The 22954-nt window shown below is 44.8% G+C and overlaps 2 protein-coding genes across 2 annotated transcripts; one reads left to right on the top strand and one right to left on the bottom strand.

The window, feature by feature from the left end:
* Positions 1-1809: 1809 nt before the first annotated feature.
* LOC308328117 (phosphoglycerate mutase 1-like) lies at positions 1810-8220 on the bottom strand. Its single transcript, XM_080781830.1, has 4 exons — positions 7960-8220; positions 6566-6840; positions 4419-4599; positions 1810-3436 (listed from the first exon to the last, which is right to left on the bottom strand). The coding sequence occupies exons 1-4, from the start codon at positions 8096-8098 to the stop codon at positions 3267-3269; spliced, it is 765 nt and encodes a 254-aa protein (XP_080637956.1). The 5' UTR covers positions 8099-8220; the 3' UTR covers positions 1810-3266.
* A 3202-nt stretch (positions 8221-11422) lies between these two features.
* Positions 11423-22707, top strand: LOC308327853 (C-C chemokine receptor type 8-like). Its single transcript, XM_080781420.1, has 3 exons — positions 11423-11864; positions 13237-13302; positions 20558-22707. The coding sequence occupies exons 1-3, from the start codon at positions 11821-11823 to the stop codon at positions 21645-21647; spliced, it is 1200 nt and encodes a 399-aa protein (XP_080637546.1). The 5' UTR covers positions 11423-11820; the 3' UTR covers positions 21648-22707.
* Positions 22708-22954: the final 247 nt, after the last annotated feature.

Here is a 22954-nt window from a genome sequence, read left to right on the forward strand (position 1 = left end):
TTTTGTTTTATTTAGTTTTTTGTTTGTTTTGTGCCAGGGATCCCGATTCCCCATAAAAAAATTCAAAATGTGTGTTGTTGAAATGTTTACTTTTTTCCCTTTCCCCATTTGCTATCTATGCATAGCATGGTTGCATCGATTTTGATGATGCTATATTTAACACATTTGGCTGGGGACCCCATAGAGGGGACCCCCTGGAACCCTGACCCAGTGACCCTAAGGACCCCTGGCCTGGACCCATAGACTGTAAACCTGGGCCCCACTTTGAGAATGAGAACCACTGAAAGATTGCATTGTATGTTTTTATTGATTGATTGACTACTTCATTAACAGTTTGTAAACAGACAGTGGTACATGATTGTTAAACACCAAAAGCCATAGGCCTACATGCTTGTTTCCATTGTGGTCTGGGGTATTCAATTCATCAAGACAGACATCATTAACACTAGAAGCAATGAATATGGGCTACAAAAAGAACCCATCATTTCTGGGATTTAATTTAGAAGATTTTCCTGGTGCTCTTATGGAGATTTTGAAGGAGAGCAAGGAGTTACGGAAGGGCATCGGCCATCCACATTTTGGTGGCACACAGCAGTAAAACTAAATTGACCCCATGTGCTGAAACTGATATCGGTGGAGCTCAGCTCTGGTGTTGCCTGCCTATGTGTCTCTTTCACTTGTTGAAGTAAGCTATTGGCCGGGTTAGTGTAGATCCCAGAGATTTTTTAGGTATAGGCCTATCCCTGTTTTACTGAGTATCTTGAAGACCAGGCCCAATGCAAATTGTGAAAATAGCCGATCATCAAGCTTGCATTGCGAGCTTCACCTGGCTTGTGTCCTGATGGGGGGGGTCCCCAATTCAAATATATTCGAGGGTCACAGTACCGGTATATCTGGTCCGGTATGTTTTAGGTGTGTACTAGGTGAGTGGCAAAGTAGTGACCGAACCAGTTTTGTTTTGAGAGGTCAGAAGCTTTGTTTCAATGCCTTTGACTTGAGGTGAATAATACCATGATGTGCATGCATAGTCAAAACTCAAGTCAAAATGACATTGAATGAGTGCTGCTGCTGCTACTGTAGCTAGTGTTCTCAGTACTATAACCACCTAGGTCGGAGATGCATTGTGGAACCTGGATGTTTATTCTGTATGACTTGTCTCCAATCCTGATTGGATCACATCAGTCAGGGCCAAATTAGCCAAAACAATTGTCCCCGGGTCGTAGGGGTCAATGCGTCCCTGGATTACATTGACCTGAAAATGTATTTTCCGTTTACTAAAGAGCTGGAGAGAATCCCATAGCAACCCATATAACAGCAGCTATACCATAATTATCAACGGAGCACGTTTATGTTTTCTTGGCACAAATGTACGCAGGCGTTATCAAACTGCAAGCTCACTTGCAACTGTTTCGCTGTTACATAGCCTCACAACACAGGGTGGCACTGTCATGCCTCTATGGATTATCTTCTCTACAAGTGGAGCCAGAACATGCACACCACATACAGAACAATTAAAACCACAGGCACAGAACCTCGTCAAATTAGCATATAATTGTATATTTATTACATCAAGAGTTTAGTGCACATTCAGGCGACACATTAGAATTAAACAAAACAAAACAAATAATCATGGCATAAAACATGATGGAATATCGCATTGGAAACATCAATGGTCCCATGCACTGACAATGGCTGTATGAATGAATATCCTATTGTACAGTTGTAGTGGATAGAGTTGAAAGTACACAGTGAAATAATTTATCCATTTATAACTGCAAAGTAAATGCATTAATTTTTTTCTATGAATCCATGTATAAAAATGGCTTTTATTTACTGTATAACTGAGTGTACAAATGTAACTCAGTTAGTTAAATGCAGTGTAAGTGATATCTTCTTGTTTAACAAAAATATTTTTGCTATAAAGCTAAAGCTTAGAGTGTTTGTTTGTTTGTTTAGCTCTTTAATAAACAGAAAATACACGTTCAGGTGGGTGACCAATTTCATCCAATCAGGAGGGAGAAGTTGGAGAATGCATCTATCAGCTTAAAATGTATACTATTTGTTTCCTCACTTCAATGTGTTCTCTTTCCTGATTGGATAAAATGGGTATCCTCACCTTAAAATGTATTTGTATTAAAGTACTGTAATAAAGAACTGGAGAGACAGCAAGACTCTCATTACAGAACAAACAATGATTAAAATAGAAGAATGAAGAATATAGAGATATTTAACACTTATTTTAACAAAGAATATCACTTACTCATGGAATCGTCAAATTAACTGTATTTTACCATGTACACAGAGGCAACCGGATAAGGCAGTGAGTTTTACAGAGTTGAAACGACTGGTCCCTTTAAAAAGTATAATGTCAAGTAAACATGTTTAATATTTCACCCTGGCTAATGTGAATTTTGTGAGTAATTACATTTTCACTGTCATAACAGCCATGCACAGTGTCTGGTTCCATCAAAACAAATTGGTCGTGTTTCAATAATACTGGGAGGAAATTACATCTTTCCGGGATACAGACAGCAACAGCACATTCAAGCACAAAACACTAGTACTGTACCATTCACTGAGGAGGTCACGATGATGGTAAACGATTGCTTTGCAACAGATCTCAAGACATGGTAAGATTTACCTATCGAAGTTCCCCTATCGACATAATAATGCATCGGTGGAATGAACAATACATTAGGAATTAAAAGAAAGTTCAACTACTGCAGCATTTGCCGCATGCTAAGTTGACTGCAAGAATTATTTTCAGTGGTCTGTCTCTTTTATGAAAAGCAGATTAAAAATAAAAGTCAAACAAATTGAAACTATCAAAATGGAGGCTTTTCAGTTAAATAAATTAGCATTTAAATGATAAACAAAAACTAAACAAGAACATATTAAATGTATCTCTCCAAATAAAGATAACATCATTTTTCAAATTGTATTTTGAGTTAAAACATTTTATGACTTGTATGTAGCTATGATAATAAACCAACAGTCTGAGTAAGTAAATACTTTACTTAGCAGGTATATCTTCTCAGCTGTAATATTTATGATAATTTTACCTTTTTTGTTCAGCTAGAGCTGACCAGAGATATGCTCCAGCCTTTGAGAGCTAGAGCTGACCAGAGATATGCTCCAGCCTTTCCCTGAAGCTAAATTCATTCTCCGTGGTACGACGGCATGACTCGCCGCCAAGAACCGATCTTCGAGCTAACAACGACAAAAACGCGGCGTGTTCTTTTTGACGGACGTTTTAAGTTTTACTTTTACTTCTTGGCCTTCCCCTGGGCAGCCACGGCCGCCATGGCTTTGCGCACGGTCTCCGCGTCTCCCAGGAACTGCATGGGTTTGACGGGCTTCAGGTTCTTGTCCAGTTCGTACAGGATGGGGATTCCTGTGGGCAGGTTCAGCTCCATGATGGCCTCCTCCGACATGCCTACAATGTGACAGCGTGGACAGATAATACAACAAGTAAGACGCGCGAACACGGGAAGCGAACGCAGCTTGTAAATTGCAATAACAATTAGAATATAATTTCCTTTCTTTAAGTTTTATTTTTTTCTTTTCTTTTTCTACTGTACGTGTGTGTGATTTTTTGTGTGTGATACACCTCTGGTAGCGGGCACGTGGTACATGGTGTCACAGTGTGACAGACAGACAGACAGACAGATGTGCCTGGGTTACATTGCATTCGCAATCATTGCATTCGCAATCAGGGACGTGCACACATAGACATCAAAGGGCGCTTCAGCCCCTGCTCCTTTTACCCGTCTGTAAAACAACTGCCCTCTCCAGACCACGAATGCAGCATTTACTATGGTGAAAGAAATTCAAATGCCAGTCCTTTCCCATGCCATGCCGGAAGGCAGCATTCAGGAGAATTTCATTTTTCCCCGAAGTCTCCTGAACTTGGACACAGCATTTTGAGTTGAACACCACATTCGTACACCACATTTTCCACTAGCTAAAGAGTGCTGGGTTTCGCCCTGAAAATAGCTTATCTACAAGTTCTCAACGAGTCGTTGTGAGCTTGTAGATCTGCTATTTTCGTTATTTTTGTCCAAAAGTGCCCCTGCCTCTTGAACACTCTCTGCACGTCCCTGAATACAATACAATGGCAACGGTCAGTCCAGGCACATCACGTGCACACAGACATCAAAAGAGGGCTTCAGGATTCTGGTGATTCATGACCATAAAACCATTGATTCTGTGAAGAAGAAAACAAATTAGTGAATATTTATTTACATGATATCCTTAATGCCTTATATCCTTTGTTTAGTGTTTTTATTATTCACATAATCAAAGGCTTTATGGGCATGATTCACCAGGGCCCTGGATGGCTTGATTCTAGGCTTAAAACTATAAATATTTTTAGTAAATCTCTATGGTGAAAAATGAATGGCCGAGTGCCTCACTACCTTCTAGGTGCTTAACGATGCCCCTCAGGCTGTTGCCATGGGCGGCGATCAGCACCCGCTTGCCCCGCTTGATCTGCGGGGCGATCTCCTCGTTCCAGTAGGGCAGCGCCCGGGCGATGGTGTCCTTCAGGCTCTCACAGGACGGGAGCTGGTCCTCGGTCAGCTCCGCGTAGCGCCGGTCCTGTGAGGACGAGAGGCTTATCATCACGTCTACTAGATGAGATAACGCCGAAACAAAAGAACAAAAGAACATTTTTACAGCTCTCTAGAATCTACACTCCTTCCCCACGTGCACCGTCCGAAAGCTCAATCTGGGAACAAAATCCATATGTTTTGCCGTGAATAATTTTCATGTCAAGGACCCCCAAATTGACACTAATTTTACCCGCGGACCACCCATTTGAAAAATATATGCCAGGGACCCCCATAAGAGAAGGTTTTTATGGATCTAGCAGTGATTCTCAACCTGTTTAATTTGAAGGACCCCCAGTTTGACATGAATTAGGCTACGAACCCCCCATTTAATGGCATTTCTATCTCTGAGAATCAAATTTAAGAGGTTTGAGAATACATAAGTTTAAAACACTAATAAAACATTATTATACTATATGCCAGGGACCCCCATAAGAGAAGGTTTTTATGGATCTAGCAGTGATTCTCAACCTGTTTAATTTGAAGGACCCCCAGTTTGACATGAATTAGGCTACGAACCCCCCATTTAATGGCATTTCTATCTCTGAGAATCAAATTTAAGAGGTTTGAGAATACATACGTTTAAAACACTAATAAAACATTATTATACTATATGCCAGGGATCCCCCAAGGGAGTATACTTGGTCCCCCCCCCCCCCCCCCCCCCCAACACCAAATATCTTCGCTGAAAACAGACCATTTACAAGCTCACAACACATTGCGATGTAGACTGGGTGGGCTATTTTCCCAGAATGTGTCGCCTACTATGTCATGCTAGGGTTCATGTGGTTAAGACCGTAAAAGACCTGTAGGGGTCAGTGTTGGCCCATCTAATATCTGGATATCTAGATAATTTTTTGAATTCCTTGCCTTCTTCTTTTCAGCATACAACAACGCTAATGAGATGCGCAGTAATTAGTAATATTTACTACTGTATGTCTTAACTCTCCATTGACTGTGTGTGCAGAAGGACTTTATACCCGTTTGGTACCATATTAAACCTGAACTTTGGACTTGAAACCAACATACATTGTGTACAGTATATCAGTCAGATATTAACCCACCTAGGAACAAATACATATAATTAGGATACATACAGTATATACCAATAATTATCCTTTTTTTGTCAGCAGTATTAGCCCTTGGGTTTTTGTGATTAAAAGTAATTTACGGTGTTGTTATGACAGTGTGTTATAGTTGTTGCAGACAATGTGATTGCATAACCATCCAGGCATGCGTGCGGCTCATGCTCATCATCCCATCAGTCTTTCCATTGTGTTTGTGTAAAAACCCAGGCCAATGACAACAGTCCTGGCTGAATGTCCAATGGGAGAGCTCGGTGTTAGTAACACCTCCTATTTGTGAATGCAGGGGGGAAATTGCTGATCCGACTGCAGGCTATGCTTTGCATGCATGCAGTCCTGACAAATGCACAGACTGCACTTGCAGGGAGTGGCAGTACGTGCCTCAAGGGTAGAGTGGCCAGATATTACCATCGAACTCGATCCCGGGCTCCCCCAGAGTTATTGTCGAGGTGTCCTTGAGCAAGACTCTGAACCCCTAATTGCTCCTGATGTGCATGTTGGTGCCTTGCATGGTGTCCTCTGCCATCGGTGTGTGTGTGCGCGTGCGTGTGCGTGTGTGTATGAAAAGCGCTTTGGATCGCTATATAAATGCACCATTTACAAGATCACTCTCTGGATTTAAGAGTGTCTGCTAAATGCCCACATTAGTACACATATTCTGAGTTGCAAATGTGAGCAGGTAAACTGGAGCGGTACAGGGGTTGAATACAACGCTCAAAAACCCTGCAGTCGGTTTAACTGCGATATCTTTTGCTAATAAAGCTCTATATTCTAATAGTAATCATTGATGGAGTCGGACCCACAAATGGGTCCCAACCCACTGTTTATTTTTGTGTTTTTACCAGATTAAGCAGAGAGAGAAGGCCTTACCTTGCCGATGATGGTGTAGAAGTCGTGGTCGGGGTCCATGGAGGGAGGCGGTGTGTCGAAGGAGCGCCTCCAGATCTTCACCTGGGCCTCTCCGTGCTTGGCCGCCGTCTCCGCCTTGTTGAGGCCGGTCAGGCCGCCATAGTGGCGCTCGTTGAGCCTCCAGGTGCGGTGCACCGGCACCCACATCTGGTCGATGGCGTCCAGTGCCAGCCACAGGGTGCGGACGGCCCGCTTCAGCACGGAGGTGTAGCAGATGTCAAACTCGTAACCGGCATCTGGGAGGGTTTTGTAGAGTGAGAGGAATGTCACGGGCACAGCATTTAAAAGTGTGTGCATTATATTGTGCAAGCCTGGTCTTTTGAGTGTAGCTTTTACACTGATGTCAGTGATTCTCGACATTTGCCTTTCAACATGATATGTTTATTTTTATTTTTAAGTAGCCAATTATTATTATTATTTATTCCCTCTTCCTGCCAATTTAGTCGTCCCTCTGCAAACTGTGATGGATTCGAAAACCCTAAACTCCGTGGGACCCCAACCCAATCTAGACGTAATGGTCCGATTATGGTCTGTCATTTGGTCCAAACTATGTGGGGGTTTTTTATGAATAGATTTAAATTTTGTAGAGAATAGGCAATATGTTAACACGATATAACGTATACAAATGGGGTGGTTGTATTTTGTCTCCCTGCTCTTCTATTGAGACATTTAGATCGTGCCAAAGGTCATGAATTGGTCAAGATTCAATTTATCCTCTGAGCAAGCAGGCAGGCTCCAAATTGGCTAATTGGTCAAAAATGTCACCACTCCCTGGAGGACCACATTGTTGAGAATTAACTCATGGCTTTAATACATCATGCATTTACAGTACACCGATTTGCAGCTTGATTATGGTTGTTATGTTAGCGTGCACATGCACTGTACTAGCCTAGTGTGTGTGTGTGTGTGTGTGTGTGTGTGTGTGTGTGTGTGTGCAGTGCAGTGCAGTGCCACAGCCCACAAACACGTACATCACGTCTTGCACGTTCACATCAGACTGACGCGTTGGAATGCCCGCTGCTGATTGGTCAGCGCAATAAAAAATAAATAAAAAAACGGATCTGTTGGATAACGTGTTGAGTAACCGCATGAATCAATGAAACTTCTGCAGTAACATTCTCTTATTCTTATATTATAATAATGTAAATAGTAACGTATGATTGGAACATATACTATAGTAGCCTATGCATTCAAATTGTGTATTGATTTAGCCCTCAAAACGACATTTCGGATAGATCATGAAGAAGAATATCGGTAAATTGCCTGCCCTGTTGTCATTTTCCTCATCACGGCTGACGCCGGACAACATTAGGACTATTTAACATATATTATTTTGTTATAATATAATGTGTCACCTTTGAGCGCCTGTCCGCCTCTCTTCGCCTCTCTCTCTCCAGTCTCACTCAGGTCGGCATCGAACCAGCCGCAGAACCTGTTCTCCTGGTTCCAGTTGCTCTCCCCGTGGCGGATCAGAACCAACTTGTAGACAGCCATTTGTCCCCGACTGTCAATGTGCTAATAATACAAAATGCAGACAAATCAGCGAGTAAATGTAAATGCTAAGGTTTTGGCTGCACTCTGATCTTTGACAACCTGCTGCACTGTAACTGCACCCACAACGGCCAATGTCAAATGGCTGTCTGCTTCTTCTGTTGACTTTATGGTGGCAGCCAGGCATAAGATTATATGGCATTACCGCCATCTACTGGAGTCACATGTCAAGAAAACTTAGAGAAGATTAATCAAGATACAAATCAAACCATGCAAATTCTGCATGCAGGGCAGCCATACAGACACAGTCAGTGACCATGGGCTAAGGGCTGGGACGGCAGCCGGGGGCCAGTGGTACTGAGCTTCTCTTCTTCCCAGCTAATTCCTACCCCATGTGGGAACTAACTATTTCCGGTAATGTCTGTCCCAACAGCCAGGAACCTTGGTGTTGTCCTGGACAGTCAGCTCTCGTTCAAAGCACACATTACAGCTGTCACTCGATCCTGTAGGTTTACACAAGACCATTTGACCATTCCTCACCCAGGAGTCAGCCCAGCTCCTTATCCAGACATCAGTCATGTCAAAACTTGACTATTGTAACTCCCTCCTTACTGGCCTATACCGGCATGCATACTTAAGCCTCTCCAAATTATCCAAAATGCCGCAACTCACACAATATTAGTAGTAGGTGCTGTATGTGCCATGACCACGACCCCTGTGGGGGGCCAGTGGTAGCCAGAGCCTTCAACACGTACTGTGGTAAATATATTTGTGTGTGTGTGTGTGTGTGTGTGTGTGTGTGTGTGTGTGTGTGTGTGTGTGTGTGTGTGTGTGTGTGTGTGTGTGTGTGTGTGTGTGTGTGTGTGTGTGTGTGTGTGTGTGTGTGTGTGTGGTCAATATTTTTTCTTTTGAGTTTATTCTTTTCTGCCCTTATTGATACTATCAAGTGAAGATGGAGAGAGAGAAGGGGAGAGACATGCAGCAAAGGTCGTCATGAACGGGACTTGAACACGCTGTGCGCTGTCAGGCCGCAGACGCCCACAGACGCGAGAGAGAGGAGACACGGAGACGCGAGAGATGGGAAACTGCAGCATGGACAGCCAGTAGTCCACCACACCACGGATGATGTACAGGACGAAGTTTTTTTTGTTTTGTGTCTTTGTCTTTTTGTCTTCAGTTCAGGCAGAGTTCACTCAGTGGCCTTGTGGTTTGAGTGTCAGCCCTGAGACTGGGAGGTCAGGGTTCAATCCCTGGCTGGGTCATACCAAAGATGGGCCCCAATGCCCCCCGGGCCCTGGGTATGTGCATGCATTTGCACACACACTTGTGTTTTTCAGCTCTATACTGAGCTACAGTAGTCCCTATATTCATATACCTCACACCTCCCTTGTGTGATTTCACAAGGCCATATTTAATATGGCGCTTTTGTCAGAGGGGAGGGGGGGGGGGGGGGGGTGGCTCCGCAACTTTACTATTTATTTAATACATTTGGGGTCCCATAGGGATAGAAATGCCATTAAATGGGGGTCCGTAGACAAATGCATGTCAAACTGGGGGTCCTTGAAATGACACGGGTTGAGAACCAGCTGTAGTCGACGCTCATCACATGCTCCACTAAAACACTTCCAGGTTTGTGAGGGTTGATGACCCATTTTTCACCACCATGAAGCATGGAAACAGGCGGCTGTGTCATCTAGTCTAGGATTACTTCCCTATGGGGCCAGTGGAAACCCTGCAGCAAGCAGGCTTATGTGGCTGAAGCCGAAGGCCAGAGTTCAGTGACCACAGCAGCAGCTAAACTGCTGGTTATAAAAATGTGTTTGTTCGGGCCGGGCCCCGACAGAGACGCTCCACAGTGACCAGGGGTGAGGAGTCAGGACCACTCCCCTGCCGCCCATTCCTCACTGACCACCGACAGGAGGACTACTGGGACTGTGTGTGTGCGTGTGTGTGTGTGTGTGTGTGTGTGTGTGTGTGTGTGTGTGTGTGTGTGTGTGTGTGTGTGTGTGTGTGTGTGTGTGTGTGTGTGTGTGTGTGTGTGTGTGTGTGTGTGTGTGTGTGTGCGCGTGCGTGCGTGCGTTTTTTGTAATTCCAGCGTGACTGAAAGAATGACACCATGCTATTTTTATGATTTCATATCAACACCCTAGAAACCATAATTCATTATTTATGTTATTGTTTCCCGCCTGTTTAGTTGTCTCTTCCTTTGCCATAAGAGCAGTGGTGGAAGTAACTAAGAACATGTAGCCTACTCAAGTTCTGTAACTGGACTTAAGTACAATCATGACTTCGAGTCAACCCTACACAAACCCATTGTAACTTCAAACTCCATTTTAACCTGCATGATAGATTCATCAAAAACACTCATCTTTTTTTTCTGGTGACTCATACTCATACTTAATAAGGTTTAATTTTTTAATTTTTCTTCACAACAATCTGTCTGTGTGTTAGGCTGCACAACAGTGACACTTGGTGGTGACAATATGCTATTTCCGTGCTCGGGCACGGGGACACACACAATATTGCTGTCTATAGAAGTAATACATGAAAAAAGGGTCAGGGCAACTAAAATTAATATCATATCTAAATACGTGAATCGAGCAATTTAAAAGCTCTCCTGGGTGTTCACATAAGCTTGAGTAGACTATGAAATGACCAAAAGCTTTTTTGAAAGTGAAATTTAAGTAAAACATCAGTTTTCCACTGCATATAAGAAAAACTAAGTTGCTATGGGGATATGGCTCAGAGAACTTGCATGGAAATCCTGCATAGCTTGTTTCCTGGGGAAAGATCGATGTGCAGGGCGGGCCCCACAGCCACCGCATATTTTCCATAATAAACGAAAAAAAGACACTGCATCTACAGAAACACAAGACACTCTCTCTACAGTAAAAGAAAACCATTATTTATGTGTAGGCCTATTTGTATTTTATTTTTAACTACTATTACAGTAGTTTCAACCTTCCAAGAAGAAATTAACATGCACACTTATACAAGATTTATTTGTGGGGGTTTAGGCCTTTATTGATATAACGGTATAGGAGAGAGAGAGAGAGATGGGAGGGACAAAGCCTGGTCATCGCGACCCGCTGTCAGACTGCACTGCATTGCTGTGTGGGTCGCCAAACTTAATGGCTTGCATTCAATAATTCCCTTTTTTCATTTCCTCCTACATTTTTTTTTTTTTTTCAAAAGATGCTTTGACGTTGCCAAGGCAACACATGTGATTAGTGTATCGTGACTCCTATTAATTATTGTGGGTCCGGGGAGTCACAGCACAGCTGGTATATATATAGCCTATATTGTTTGGGTGTAACCTATGGTCTGGTTTGGAGACTCATCCTCCCCTCCTCTTGACTCAGTCTTTCTTTCTTTGTTATTACTACACCAGAGCAGTTAAGGAAGGTCAACATTTGCACTTAAGTATAGTCCATGGCGACGGCCGTTATCTGAAGGCATGCACACACAGAGCACGGTCGCTGTAACGATCGAGGCGCATGCACATTGGAATGGAGAAATCTGGGCAGAGATGTGTGGAATGCTTCATGGACTATAGGCAGTATTGAAAACAATGTTTTGCTTCGTTTCACAGAACACTGGGCAATGGGCATGATAGCTAGTATTTTTAGTTTGTTTTGTTTTTGTTGTTCTATAGCTTTCTAACTGGATGTAAAAGATTTGTTCGTTTTGTATGTTTTGCCTGGTATCTGGAAACAGCTAAATCAATGATGGACATTACCATGAGATATTTTATCAACAGCACCGTCAGGTGAGTGTCTGTCTGTCTGTCTGTCTGTCCCACTTTCTTGTAAATGTTTTATGTTTTTGTTTGTTTTTATGACGAGACACACATACGTATATAGGCTACCACGTGGGACACAGAGAAAGAGAGAGAGAATATAGCTGTAACTGCATCATCTGCATGTCTTACATTTGGGATTTGGCCCATAAAGGAGGGGGTCCCATGCACCCGAAAGATATATTTTTCTAACCTACCCAACGAATTTTGATGTTTTCCGAGCTAATTATTGTCCCATAGGCTATAGGTTTTTTTTTAAAGTATAGGCCTATAGCCTACCACAGACGAAAAACAGTCTTAAGTCCAAATTTCATTCTGACCCCTCCACGAAAAGGCCTCGTTGTCCTGAACCCTTATCTATCATTTATACATTATGGATCAATAGTGTGGACTTACGACTGTTTTTCGTCTTGTTGTGTCCCTGGATTTTCGCCTGTGAAAAATAAAAACTTTAAACCATGTAGCTCCTGAACTATATCCGACAGAAACCATTCATTCACCCCATTTTATGTTCGTCTTTGCACGATGAATTGATTGATATGAAGATGGCCATGGTTCCATCATGTGTAGTGCATAAAAATCAAAATAAACACATCTTTTTTAATTCGCCTAAACTGGATCACAACAACTCCTCCCGACCTCCATGCACCCCATTGATTTTTTCTACATTTTTCATTTTTATCTTCTATACATCTTCAAGATGTATAGTAAACAAATGTTGATGTTCCCAACTTGAAATATTGGCACAAGTATGTTTAATCTGGCATATTGGTTGCCATAGTGAATTTCCACAAAGCCTACAAAAAAGATCATGTAAAATATGGTCTTCTCTTAACTATACATAATTCTGAGACAAATGTTTCATTTTGGCATGAGGCATTGAGGGAGATAACAGGAACATTTATGGAACATTAATGCTCAATTAAATGCTAAAAGTAGGCAAATCAATAAGGAGCAAATCAAAGGAAAGGTTGTTCTGATTGTCCAGATCACTTAATTATGTTTTGTATATGCCTATATACTCTCTTTTCTCTAATCATGTCACTTGGATATAAGTAAAGTATTCTAATCATGTTATAGATCTTTTATATATTTTCTTTATTCTGAAATCATGTTTTGTAAATTGTTGACAATCATGTTCTAAATGGTTTTACATATAGAGGCCTCATATAAGCCCCTTGGGCTTCTTGCCTCATCCCAGCACTTCATAGCACCTCATATCTGTAGTATGTTTTATTGTATTGTTTTTATGACAAAAATCTAATCAAATCAATCACTTACAGCACATGCCAGATATCATTTGTCTCCTGAAAGTACTCATTTATTTTTGAATATCTTCCAGATGGACGACCGCAGCCACAACCACCCCTGCTGTCAGTGACATGTCATCACACATTGACACGCATGGGTAAGAGTATATGTATGTCTCTATGTAGGATTTGTACTGTACTTGACAAATGTTTCTGGGGGTTTCTTGTGCTACAATATGATTATTTATTAGTGGTTTAATGATACATATTAACAGCGATACGATACGCATCACGATACATGGTTGACGATATGATAAATGGACGATACTGGTTCATTGTGGCGATACGATATGATTATGTTTCAATGACTTGAAATCGATACAGTAACTATTTAGCAAATACATTAAATATGTGTGAAACTTGTGGATAGTACAGGTCTTTATTATTATGGATATAAATAAGTAAACATGAAGGTTACTTTAGTAACCATGGTTCTTTAAGTAAGTGAGCGAAATACTTCGCTTATGGGAGGTTTCGATCTGAGAAAGCGAGGTGCAGATATTCATTTATGAACTCACACAGGCATTTTATATGCACTGTGGGTTTAAGGCTCGTGACGCAGGCACCCAGCGCCTTAGGCGTATATAAGGCCTAGCTGCTGCGTCACAGGCCACTCGAACAATTTCCTTCTGCCACAGAGCATGACAGAAGGGTGTTCAGCGAAGTATTTCGCTCACTTACTTAAAGAACCATGGTTACTAAAGTAACCTTCATGTTCTTTTAAGTTGTGTTCGCGAAATACTTCGCTTATGGGACCTTATGAACTCCCGTATCCAGAACTAGCCAGTGAGTCCTAGGACTTTGGGATAATTTAAGGGCTGGGGACAAACCTCAGGTTTGTGGCCCGGTCCCACTTAGTGGCTAATTGGGGTAGGGCGGAGACTACCCCAGGTAGCCTGGGTTTATAGAGGGAGGAGGGGACTTTGTCCCCTTCCCTTCGGGGCTCTGTAAGGTGGACTTTATTATAGTCCACCTATGGTGCGGCTGCTCCCAAGACCGCGTGCGCTATAGAAGGCACCGCCACATCTAGGTTATAGTATGTGGCGAAGGTCGAGGAGGAGGACCAGCTCGCTGCTGTGCAGACGTCCTGGATCGAGATGCCCCTGTGGAGCGCCCAGGATGCTGCCATGCCTCTCGTGGAATGAGCCCTTAGCGTAAGCGGAGGCTCTATTCCTTGAGTGGTATAGGCCAGATGAATGGCCTGCACTATCCAGTTGGAGATAGTGACCTTGGTGACAGGTTTTCCCCTGGTTCTTTCACCCCAGGATACGAACAATTGATGGCCTATCCTGTAGGGGCCTGTCCTGTCCATGTAGGCGCGGAGCGCTCTTACTGGACAAAGGCGGTTCAGCCTCCTGTCCTCTTCCGTGGCGAAGGGGGGGAGGGTGGAAAGCCTGTAGGTCCACCGGTACGCAGACCGAGAAAGCATTCTTTGGTAAGAAGGCTGGGTTTGCTTTGATGGTGACCTTGGTTGACCTGTCGTCAAATCTCATGCACTCTGGAGTGGTCGAAAGTGCATGTAGATCGCTGACCCTCTTAGCGGTCGTCAGAGCGACTAGGAGGGCTGTCTTAAGAGTAAGAAACTTTAAGTCAGCCGTCTGCAGTGGCTCGAAGGGCTCATTGGTTAGAGCCCTGAGTACTAGTGACAGATCCAAGGAGGGGGCCAGGGGCCTGTTGATCTTACAGTCCCTGCGTACGCCCTTCACAAACTGTTTTACCAGCAGATGTTTCCATACCGTCTGGTTGTCAATGCCCACGTGGCAAGCCGAGATGGCTGCCAGGTGGGTTTTCACTGAAGAGAGGCCTAGACCTCTATCCAGGAACTCCTGCAAGAATGTCAGGATGTCGACTATTGAAGCTTGGAAGGGGGTAACCTGGTTAGGTCGTTCGAAGCACCACCGCCCGAACACGCTCCAGGCTGTTTCGCAGCGTATTGCTGTTGACTGGGCTCTGGCTCTCTGAATTGTTGCAATAACATTCGGAGGGAGGCCGGTTTCTGTCAGCATCACCCTCTCACGGGCCAGACCCATAGGTCTAGGTCCCTGGGGCAAGGGTGGAAGATCTCTCCTTTCGCCTGCGTGAGGAGATCCGCTCGTAGAGGGAGCTTCCATGGTCGGCTGTAGAGGAGGGGAGCTATCTCCGTCCTCCACACGCCCCAGGCTGGTGCTACTAGAAGTAGCGTCAGACCCTGAGTCCTCACTCTGTTCAGAGTATGGAGAATGAGACTCAGTGAAGGGAAGGCGTAGAGAAGGGACCTGGGCCATTGGTGAGCTAGAGCGTCTAGTCCCAATGTCGATGGTCCTCTTATGGCGAAGAAGAGAGGACATTCCGTGTCCTGCTCTGAGGCGAACAAGTCTACCTCGGGCGCTCCGAACCTGCCCCAGATCTGGTTTGCTACCTCGGGGTGTAGTGACCAGTCTGCGTATCGGAGGTTTCCCCTGGACAGCAGGTCCGCTCCTGTGTTTAGAACACCCGGGACGTGGCACGCTGTAATGGACAAGAGACGAGCGCTGCACCGCAACGTGAGTTTCTGAGCCAGTTGGTGCAAGCGGGGGGACCTGAGTCCCCCTTGCTTGTTGATGTAGCACATCGTTGTCGTGTTGTCTGTCCTGACCAGGACGTGGCAACCTTGGATGCGCGGTTCGAAGCACCTCAGTGCGAGGAACACCGCCATCAACTCCAGATAATTGATGTGGCAGGACTCAACTCAACTTTATTTATAAAGCACAGTAGTTGTCCTGTCCACAGTCCTCTGGCTGTAGTGCCCTCCAATGTGGCTCCCCAGCCAGACATGCTGGCGTCTGTGGTGACGACTTTCCTGGTCAGAGGTCTGCCCATAGGGACGCCTTCTGAGAGGGCTCATCTGTCCGCCCACCATTTCAGTGCTAGCACGCATTGTGACGTCACTGTTACCCTCTGGCGGCGACGGTGCATGGGTATGCGTAACGCATTCATCCACTGTTGAAAAGGTCTCATATTTTAGCCTGGCTAGGCGTATTATGTAAACCACCGAGGCCATAAGCGCCGCCATCCGCAGGCATGCATGAAAAGGAATCGAGCGATCCCTTTTGAATGATGCCGTGGACTGTATTATCGCCTCTATTCTTTCTTGGCTCGGACGAGCCGTGAAAGAAATCGAGTCCAGCGTTATACCGATGAAGTCTATAGACTGTGTCGGCGTTAACACGCTCTTCTCCTGGTTCACTCGGAACCCTAGAGAGTGGAGGTGGTTGAGCACTCGTTGAGTGTGCAACAGCGCCTCCTGTGGCGAGTCTGTTGACAGGAGCCAGTCGTCTATGCACGCTGCTAGACGAATGTCCTGTTGTCATAGTGGAGCTTATAGCCGTGGCTGTAACCTTCACAGAGACTCTCGGACTCAGGGACAGTCCGAACGGGAGGACGTTGTATTCGTACTCTCCCTTTGAACCCGAAGCGCAGAATTTTTTCCTGTGCGGGGGGGTAGTTTGGACCTTGAAAGTATGTGTTCTGTAGGTCCATTTAACGTGCGCCAGTCCCCTTCGCGGAGTAAGCTTAGTAGGGCTGGCGGTGTCAGCATTTTGAAGCCAAAGTCATCAAAATCGAGTCGGGGCTCTGAGGTTTGAATGGGCGAAGCCCGCCCCCTGTCTTTTCACCAGAAAATAGCGGGGAACCCGTTAAGAGACTGGTTGACAGGGACCTCTGAGATGGCGTCTTTCTGCAGGACGGAATCGATTTCCTCCTTTAGAATGTGCCCCTATCCTCTCCGTCTGCTCTCGAGAAGATGATTCCTTCGAGAGTGTGCGGTTTTATTTAACCTTTAGCCCTCTGCTATAGTGCGCATGATCATGGGGAGTTCCCAGTATCCAGCACTGAGCTTGATGACCTAACAGGGAGCCCCTTCTGTTTCAGGGGATTCTGTCCGTGAGGCTTTGGTGCCCTCTAGCGATTTGAGCGCATGGGGACAAATGTTTCTCTTCTTTTAGATGAGAGAATGAGAGCTGCTTTAAACAGTACTGTCTGTGGCGATTATCTCATTAACACATGCTGAATGTGAAGCACATGATCGTGCTCTTTTGAGGGGCCTGTGCTGAGGCATTTCTGCGTGCACGTCCCCTCTGTATTGTCCCGCACCCGCGGTGTGTGTGGCAAATGGGGTCTTGCACACCTGTTTTAACGGGTGATAGGGAGCCTTCCGTCCTCCTGGGAAGGTTCTGTCTGTGAGGTTCTGGTGCACTCTAGTGGCCTAGGCGCGTAGAGGCATTACCATTAAACGCCTTTATTCTTTCATTGAGGTGAGAAAATAATTGGGCGTAGTTTACCCGGCCTGTGACAGTATAATACTGTCACAGAGCGTGGTTATTCCCCACGTATGGGCCTATGGCCTACAGGTCGTATTCGTGTTTTTGTTTCATGTATATTTTTATTTTATAAAAAAAATACAGAGAATACACATTAACAACAAATGCAGAAAATGGTACAGAGGCTAGTAGCATGCACAATTTTCGGCTTTGAAATGTCTTTAGAGTCTGCGGTTTTGAGGGTGAGGTCCGTGACCACTACCCTCTAACTCGGACCCCTGAAGGGAGGAGAGATTCAGGGGTACGTCCTGACCCCTGCTCTCGTATATTTCCCACGTATGGGCCTGTGCCCGTGAGAGGAGAAGCCCCCGTTCTAGGGGAAGGTTCTGTCTGTGAGGCTCTGGTGCACTCTAGTGGCCTAGGCGTGTAGAGGCATGGCATCAGTAGACAGGCCGTTAATTTCTCAATTAATTGAAAAAATAATTGGGCGTGACCTCCCGGGCCTGGGACAGTTTTAAAACTGTCCCAGAGGCGGGTTATAATCCCCACGTATGGGCTTATGCCCTTGTGTCAGGTTTCAAGTTGTTCTTGTGTTTTTCGTTTTTGTGTTACTCTTTGAAGTAAAAAACATACACATTGTGACATAATTATGCACATTTTAACATTTGAGGGGTTCTGTACAGTGGCAGCAGCTGCATGTACATTCCCTCTGAAACGTTTGTAGGGCGGAGGAGAGCAGCGGCCAGCGGTCCCGGGGCGTCCTCTGTGTCCGTCGTCCACCCTGAAAGCAGCCTGACTAGTAATGCTAAGCATGCTAGGATGGCAGCGACCATCCAACGAGGTTGTTAAACCCGACCTCTTTTAAATGTTAGCTAAACAGCTAAACAAACCTAGCTTCACAATGTACATACCTTGTAATGTTGAGGGAAGCAGTGGGTCTGGGGAACGGCGTTGAGTGAGATGTTTGTGTTACTTTTTTATTGAATTAAAAAACATACACATTTGTGACATAATCATGCACATTCACCATGTTTGAGGGGTTTGCACAGGGGCAGAACTGCGTGTACATTCCCACTGAAACGTTTGGTTTGTGGTTCGAGACCACTATACTCTCTGTTGGATGTAGTAGTGGGAAGAGGGAAGGCCGCAAAGCCTGGGGCTCGCGTAGCGCGGCCGTCGGGCTGGTGCTGTGTTGACACAGTGATGCGGGGCACGGTCTCCATGTTGTCGCACGGGATATAGCAGGGCTTCCCTGGTCGAACAATGCGAGCATGCGCGAGCCCGGGACAATAGAAAAATATTTTCTGCGGTCAGCCATCCTCCTAGGCACGACAGTGTGTGCTGCGCGCTTCGGGGGAGGCTCCACGGCAGCCTTGACTAGCAGCTGGCGCGGTCTAGTCAATGGAGCGGGAGGAAACTCTTCTACGGTAATATGCCGTATAGCGTGTAACTTCCCCCGCTCAGTTGGCTGCTTTGGCTGGGTCGTCATTTTCTGCTTCGCTCCCCAGGCCCCGTAGTCATGGGTTTCGGCCCTGGCTATCGGGACCCGGGAGGATGCAGTGTTGTCTTTGTTAGCCGCGCTAGCACGCGGCACTGGTGTGCTACGTGCTAACGGTGGCCAGTCGACCCGCTGTCTAGGCATGGAGCGCGGAGGCCCTTCGCAGACCTGCTTCTCCCTTTGAGGAGGCAGGTCTGGGTCGGGTCTGTCGCCCTCGAACTTCTCGTAGAAGCAAACTTAGACATTTGTTTTCTTTTTCGCTATCGTCACAGTTTAGTGAACGGCTAGCTTAAAAGAGCGGGTTCACCCGTTCCTCTGTTCGCTATCGTCACAGTTAGTGAACGGCTATCTTAAAAAGAGCGGGTTCACCCGTTCCTTTGTTCTCAAGTTAGCTATAAGCTAACGGAGCCGCGGGTAATAGGCCCGTGATTCCGCGCAGCTAAGGCTAACTAGCTTCCCAACGGGAAGATAGCTTGTTGGAATTAGCTAGTTTTCCTGAATTAAAAACTAGTTTAACGTCGAGAAAAAAGCTGTGTGTTTAAGCTAGCTGGGACGGGTGTTAGGCCCGTGAGAGTAGCTATGTTAGGTAGCTTCGCTCGCGCGAATTAGCTTGTAGTAAAATTAGCAGTTTCCTGAGTTTTAAACTAATTTAAACGTCGAGGAAAAGCTTTAGAGTTCTCTCTGCTTTTAAAAAATAGATATGAATCTAACCAGTACACTACTAGGGAACCTCACGGAGCTTGAGTCCTGTCTCTCGCCCGGTTTATGAAGTGTTGAATCGCCCAAAGTATAACTGGCTAGCGTTATCATGCAACCTCTGTGGCAGAAGGAAAACGAGTGGCCTGTGACGCAGCAGCTAGGCCTTATATACGCCTAAGGCGCTGGGTGCCTGCGTCACGAGCCTTAAACCCACAGTGCATATAAAATGCCTGTGTGAGTTCATAAATGAATATCTGCACCTCGCTTTCTCAGATCGAAACCTCCCATAAGCGAAGTATTTCGCGAACACAACTTAAAAGAACAGTGATTCTCTGGCAAATAGATGGACATTGTATATTATGGACAAACCCAACGCCTTGACATGAACACAGAGAATCCACACATCTTTCATAGACCAAGTGTAGTAATATGGAATGGAAAAGTAATGAAACCCATTTTTTCTTCTTAAAATTGCTAAATACAATTTAAGTGTATACTTAGTATTGATAAAAATGTATTATTTACGATTCAATACCGATTATTTACATTGCAAAACGATACGATACCAAGTTAAACGATACAATACTCGCTGTTTACACATCAATATACTTACATTTTTAAATTAAAATCAATATATAGATACAGTTAGCCTGTCTATATCGTTACACCCCTATTATTTATAATTTGTTGGGTATGAAAGGATATTTTTGCAGATTGTCATTTGTCACAGTGCTTCATATTTCCTATACACAGCTATTAGTCATGATGTCTTGGGCTATATTGGTTTCTTTCAGGCCTAATATACAGTAGGCCCATATACTGAAGACTTTCATTTTAAAAATGCATCTAAAATCCATATACTCTTTTTGAATCCTTTAGTGGAGACGTCTCTGTAGACCCCACTGACTACTACTACTATGAAGAATACCCCGAGGGAGACTTTGGGAGATGTGAATATGGACTTCACGGCTCACACTTCCTCCCAGTGCTCTATTCTCTGTTCTTCGTGGTGGGTCTCCCAGGGATCGTGCTGGTCCTGTGGGTCATCCTATTTCGGGAGAAGCTCCGCACCATGACCGACGTGTGCCTCCTCAACCTGGCCTTCGCTGACCTCCTCCTAGTGTGCTCCCTTCCCTTCCTGGCCCACCAAGCCCGGGACCAGTGGCTGTTCGGGGACGCCGTGTGCAAGGTGGTCCTGGGTGCCTACCAAATTGGCCTTTACTGCGGGATCTTTTTCGTCACCCTGATGAGCGTCGACCGCTACCTGGCTATAGTGCACACCATTCACGTGCTGAGAACACGGACGCGCTCCATCGGAATGGCCGTGGCTGCTGCTGTGTGGCTCGCTGGAGTCATCGCCACTTTTCCAGACATAGCTTTTCTTCAGGTACAAGAGGCCCAGACGTCAAGTGACGAAACAATTTTTTTCTGCGCTCCCTTATACGCTGGACATCATGGGAATGGCACCGCAACACACAACAGGCACTTCTGGAGCATCTTCGGCCTCTTCAAGATGAACATTGTTGGCTTACTGATTCCGATGGCCGTCATGGGTTTCTGCTATGTCCAGATCGTTAGGAGGCTCCTGTCCAGCCAGTCGTCCACGAAACAGGCCATTCGCATGGTTGTCGTCGTTGTAGTTGTGTTTTTCTTCTGCTGGGTGCCATATAACGTCGCTTCGTTCTTCAAAGCTTTGGAGTTACTTCACGTACACACAACATGCGAGAGCAGCAAGGCAATTAGATTGGCTTTACAAATCACAGAGGCCGTCGCTTACTCGCACAGCTGTCTCAACCCCATCCTGTATGTTTTTGTGGAGAAGAAGTTCCTGAGGCACCTCCGGAAGCTAATGAACACGGCTCTGTGTTGGCTTGGTCAGGTTGGGAAGGCCCTCGTCTGTCATGACAGAGTCTCCGGGCCTGTTTGTTCACAAATCACCAGTTTGGATGAAACGTCCACTGTTGTGTGAAGTGTATACTTAGTTGAACGTCCCCTCACTCACCCATGGCTTCCCTGTGAGGTCAGGGTTAGGGGTAGGGTCAGTAATGTCCGACATACGTGGCCTGTTAAGACTAGTTGAGGGGTGATTTCACCCACGTGCTCCCGACACACAGAAGGGATAGCTCTCATGCTATCAAGATATGCAGAGAGCATTGATAGAATGGGAGGCCCATATGGACCAAGAATTATCACAGCATCATACTTAGTTGACACATTTTCAAGGCCCCGGCTTGTAGCCTTTTCGCTGAATGTTAGTCCCAGAAAATGCTATAGGCCTAATGGCCTATGTATGAATGATAACAAAATAAATTGTTACCCTTTATGGACCTGTTTTTGCATCACACTTGCTACGAAGTTAATAGTTATTAACAACACAACAGCTTAACAAGATATCACATGTAACAAATTGAATTGCTTGTACAGGCTTCTAGGTACAAGCTACCTACAAGCTACAGAGTCAGACTTTTGGCTGTAAAAGGAAACCATCATCAGCTACTATAGTTATTTTGGAATATATGATTAAATTTAACCCACGGGGAAGTCGTTTAGAATGCTGCTCAGTGCATGGCTCAGTGCAGTCTTAATGTAGAGTAGCCAAAACAATGTCAAGTAAATGTCTTATTGAACTGTAGAAAGCCTATTATTGTCGTTTTATATTATTAGCCTACATAGTTTTATATTTGGTCTTCTCCTACTGTGTATTCATGCAGTAAGTATACGTGTCCCGTAATGCTTTTTATAACACGTTTAGTGATTTTTCTTTTTTATGTGTTACATGATATTTTGTTCCCATATACACTTGGGTGTGCAGCCAGCCTAATGCCTACCAGGCCTGCCCTACACGTTTCACCAATGAATGAACGAAGACTGTGTTTTATTCAGGCTAAACAGTCAGGGTGCTGCAACTAATTATACTAATGATACTGATTACATAAACATAAATGTCTGTGACAATCGAAGGCTTGGACAGCCAAAACGTGTTTTTTGCCGAGCTGATACCATTATAAATAAAGGCCTTTTTTACCTGACTGCAGAGTGCCTTGGATCTCCTTCTGTTTTATTCAGTAACAGTTACACTGCTCCTCCACCAGGCGGGGAAAGACAACTCTGTCTACTCTGTATCCTTTGCTGCGCAGTGCGCATGCTTGAAACAAGACACGGAAGTAAATGAGCTTTGTTTATTTTTTTCAGTAGCATGTTGTGGTGATCAGTCATCTTTGTGCCATTACGCATTATAAAAGTGTATTACAATAGGAACAGATAATTTTATATTAT

Source organism: Protomyctophum bolini, assembly GCF_963924005.1.
Source record: "Protomyctophum bolini genome assembly, chromosome: 14".
In the NCBI taxonomy this organism is placed as follows: Eukaryota; Metazoa; Chordata; class Actinopteri; order Myctophiformes; family Myctophidae; genus Protomyctophum; species Protomyctophum bolini.

What these genes read in the sequence shown, in the direction of transcription:
- LOC308328117 (XM_080781830.1), bottom strand. Translation starts at nt 8,098, where the DNA reads ATGGCTGTCTACAAGTTGGTTCTGATCCGCCACGGGGAGAGCAACTGG. An exon ending in TCTACACCATCATCGGCAAG is followed by an intron (nt 4,600 to 6,565) that starts GTAAGGCCTTCT and finishes TCGTCCTCACAG; the next exon opens with GACCGGCGCTACGCGGAGCT. An exon ending in CATCGTTAAGCACCTAGAAG is followed by an intron (nt 3,437 to 4,418) that starts GTAGTGAGGCAC and finishes GTCACATTGTAG; the next exon opens with GCATGTCGGAGGAGGCCATC.
- LOC308327853 (XM_080781420.1), top strand. Translation starts at nt 11,821, where the DNA reads ATGATGGACATTACCATGAGATATTTTATCAACAGCACCGTCAG. An exon ending in TTTATCAACAGCACCGTCAG is followed by an intron (nt 11,865 to 13,236) that starts GTGAGTGTCTGT and finishes AATATCTTCCAG; the next exon opens with ATGGACGACCGCAGCCACAA. An exon ending in TCACACATTGACACGCATGG is followed by an intron (nt 13,303 to 20,557) that starts GTAAGAGTATAT and finishes TGAATCCTTTAG; the next exon opens with TGGAGACGTCTCTGTAGACC.